The sequence below is a fragment of the Geospiza fortis genome, unplaced genomic scaffold (genome assembly GCF_000277835.1).
Source record: "Geospiza fortis unplaced genomic scaffold, GeoFor_1.0 scaffold102, whole genome shotgun sequence".
Classification (NCBI taxonomy): domain Eukaryota; kingdom Metazoa; phylum Chordata; class Aves; order Passeriformes; family Thraupidae; genus Geospiza; species Geospiza fortis.
This window is the reverse complement of record NW_005054373.1, coordinates 1,738,634-1,741,812: the sequence shown is the minus strand read 5'-3', so window position 1 is coordinate 1,741,812 and position 3,179 is coordinate 1,738,634. Positions and strand designations below refer to the sequence as shown.

General features: G+C 49.7%; 1 protein-coding gene across 1 annotated transcript in view; it reads left to right on the top strand.

Annotated features, from left to right (window-relative positions):
• Positions 1-3,179, top strand: part of SLC7A5 (solute carrier family 7 member 5) — a gene marked incomplete at its 5' end in the record, with an annotated part of 31,368 nt that continues 28,189 nt past the window's right edge. The window contains one exon of the mRNA XM_005424808.2: positions 1-319. Within this exon, the coding sequence (XP_005424865.1) occupies positions 1-319 (319 nt within the window). The remainder of the gene's footprint in view (positions 320-3,179) is intronic.

Below are 3,179 nucleotides of genomic sequence, written 5' to 3'. Positions count from 1 at the left end.
GGCGTGCTGCGGGAGGCCGGCTCGCCGGGGCTCTCGCTCGTGGTCTGGGCCGTGTGCGGCGCCTTCTCCATCGTGGGCGCGCTGTGCTACGCCGAGCTCGGCACCACCATCACCAAGTCCGGCGGGGACTACGCCTACATGCTGGAGGTGTACGGCTCCCTGCCCGCCTTCCTCAAGCTCTGGATAGAGCTGCTCATCATCCGGCCTTCCTCGCAGTACATCGTGGCTCTGGTGTTCGCCACCTACCTGCTCAAGCCCATCTTCCCCACCTGCCCCGTGCCCGACGAGGCTGCCAAGCTGGTGGCCTGTCTGTGTGTCCGTAAGTAGCAGCGAGTGGCGTTCAGGTGACAGGCAGGAGGGGTAGATGGGGTTTAGGGAAGGAATTCCTCCCTGGGAAGGTGGGGAGGCCCTGGCACATGGTGCTCAGGGAAGCTCTGGCTGCCCCCGGATCCCTGAAGTGTCCAGGCTGGAGCATCCTGGTCTAGTGGAAGGTGTCCCTGCCCATGGGACGGGATGACCTTTAAATTCCCTTCCCATCCAAACCATTCCGTGGTTCAGTGACCCTCTGCAGGTCCCCGCTGTCCTACTCCACGTGGTTCCTCACTCCCCATCACCTTCCCCTGAAGATCTGCACCATCCCTCCTGTGCTACACTGGCTGCATCCTGGGGGGTTTTTTTGGCTACTTTGAATAGCCACAGCAGAAAATGTGTCTCCACCCGTAATAAATTGAGCAGAAAATTCCCCAAATGGCAGCTGTGGGCTAGTGAGGCTCTCTGATTCCCAAGCAGCGTGTCATAAATGCAGCGTGCGTTTTTCCTGGGAGCTGGAATGGGATTTCTTGTGCTTTCCCACAGGATCATGCAGGGTAAAGCCCCCTTGTCCCCAGGCTCTGCAGGGCCCTGTGGACGTTGGTGTGCGGCTTTGGGTGAGGATAACAATTATCTGTCACCAGCAACTGGTGCTGAACACGCCCCTGAGCTGCTTTCAGCACCAGATGTGAGAGGAGATGTTTCCCGCCTCTGTGTGCGCTGATGTCGTGCTGAAAACCTGCTTTTGTGGGGTTTCTTTTTGCCAGCAAATATTCTATCTCTTTCTGTCTCTCTGTCTGTCTCTGGGGCGGTGCCTGGCAGAGAAGTGGTGGGGTAAATTCACGGTGGGGTGAATTCAGGGCCAGGGATGCCAGCCTGGGCACACAGAGCCCTGCCAGGGCTCTCAGATCTCTCCTGATGCACTTTTTATCACCTCTGCTCTTTTGGGGTCTGCAGTTTTGCCATTTAAATCCTATTTTCTGTTTCTCTGATGACTGCAAAGTCACCCCATCCAAATTCCCAATCCTTTAAATACAGGACCATGCCCTCTTCCCTCCTCATTTCCCATTCAGTCTATTCTGCTCCACTGGAATTTAATGCCTTTATAAAAATATTTGTTGGGAAAAGATACCACTTTTGTGAAGGCTTTATAAATCATTTATCCACTGTACAAAATCACAGCCAGCTATCTCTGTATTTTTGCATTTTGAGTGATGAGGAGGAAGCTGCTCGTTGGTGCTGCCCTTTGCTAGGATTGTGTGAGATTCCTTCCCCCTCCGAGGATCTCAGGCATCCCAAAGCTGCAGCACATGGTCGTTATGGGAAGATAGATTGTCTGGAAATGTCTCAGAGCCAGCCTGACCCGGGCTGTTGGAGGTAAATGATATGGTTGATTATAGGATTGATAACAGGCAGGCCACTGGCTTGTGATTTCTTCAGGTAAGATTGAAACTTCTCAGTCCCCAGCTGAATTTTTAGGAATATAAAGGTACCTGGGCAGGCATGTGGGTTTCCATCCAAATCTTTTACAGTGTGGAGAATGTTTATTAGGGAAATTTAGTAATTAAACTAAGAGAGCTGTAAGGTGGTCAGGGAATAGTCCTGCTGATGGGTGTGCTGCCTTTTGGAAATCTGATTTTCGAGCTTTGCTGCTGGTCTGCACTGTGGTTTTCTCAGGAGAGGGGTAGGGATTCATGTGCTCTTTCTGCTCCTTGCTGAAAAACCAAGGAATTAGGATGTAATTTAAGGTTTTCTTGCTGCCTTATGGCAAAGTTTTGCCGTGCAAGCGCAGATGGAGCTGGCAAAGCCTTTGAGGACGTGTTTCTAACCAAAAGTGACTTTTCATCTTCAGGATCATTCCCAAAAGGGGTCTCTGTTCCCATTTTATTGCTCAAAGCCCAGGGCAGGGTTAAACAGACCTGTCCACGTTGGGATTTGTTCACAGCATGAAACTCCTTGGAGCCAGCTCTCATTCCTGTTTATGCTCCTCCAAGAAAAGTCTCCAACCTTCCTTTGGTAACAATTAGGATTTCCCTGGGGCAGAATTTGTTCTTGAACCTTTATCCTGAACTGCCAAGGGAAAGGTTTGGAGTTCTCCAAATCTGCATCATCCCCATGTGTTTCTCCTTTAAGCTCTGCTCCCCCTTGCACTGCTGGCTCTTGGTTTGTTTATGCTTTGGGTTAACTTTGGGGTTGTCTCCTTTGCTCCAAGAGGTTTGTTCATCCTGCAGCGCCTTCAGCAGGGCAGCTTTGGGGAACTTTTGATTTTTGGAACTTAGAATTTTGGAATCAGCTTTTCATCTCCCCGGTGCCAAAACCACACTGTGACCCAGGAACAATGAACGAAATAAATCTGCTCCAGGGGCTCAGGCAGCCACACAACACTTGTGGGGACTCACAAACAGCTTTGTTCAAACAGAAACTGCACAGAGAGAGACTTTTTTAGTCTTTTCAAAAGCTCTAGAGTAGAAAAAAAATGACCTATTTGTGCATAGGCTGTAGCACATACATGAATGAGTTACCTCAAAATGGGAGAGAGCAGCTTGGGAAGCAGCAGAGGAATTTGGGACCTGGGGCTGGAGTACAGTAGCCAAAACCCAGCCTTGCAGAACAGTCCCAGCTCTATTCCTTGCAGAGTTTGTATCTCCACACAAAATGCACTTGGCTGCACAGTTTGTAGTAAGAGGAGGAATAACTGAAGTTATTTGTTTCCACTTTGCTGCTGCTGAAGGGTTGAATAAATCGTGTGTTGTTCAGAATTTGCCACCATGAACTTCAGAGAGTGAATTAATGCATTAAGAGAACTTAAATCACAGGCTTGAATGAAAGGAAAAAATGGTTGGAAGAGGGAATTCTGTTCCCCTGGAAGG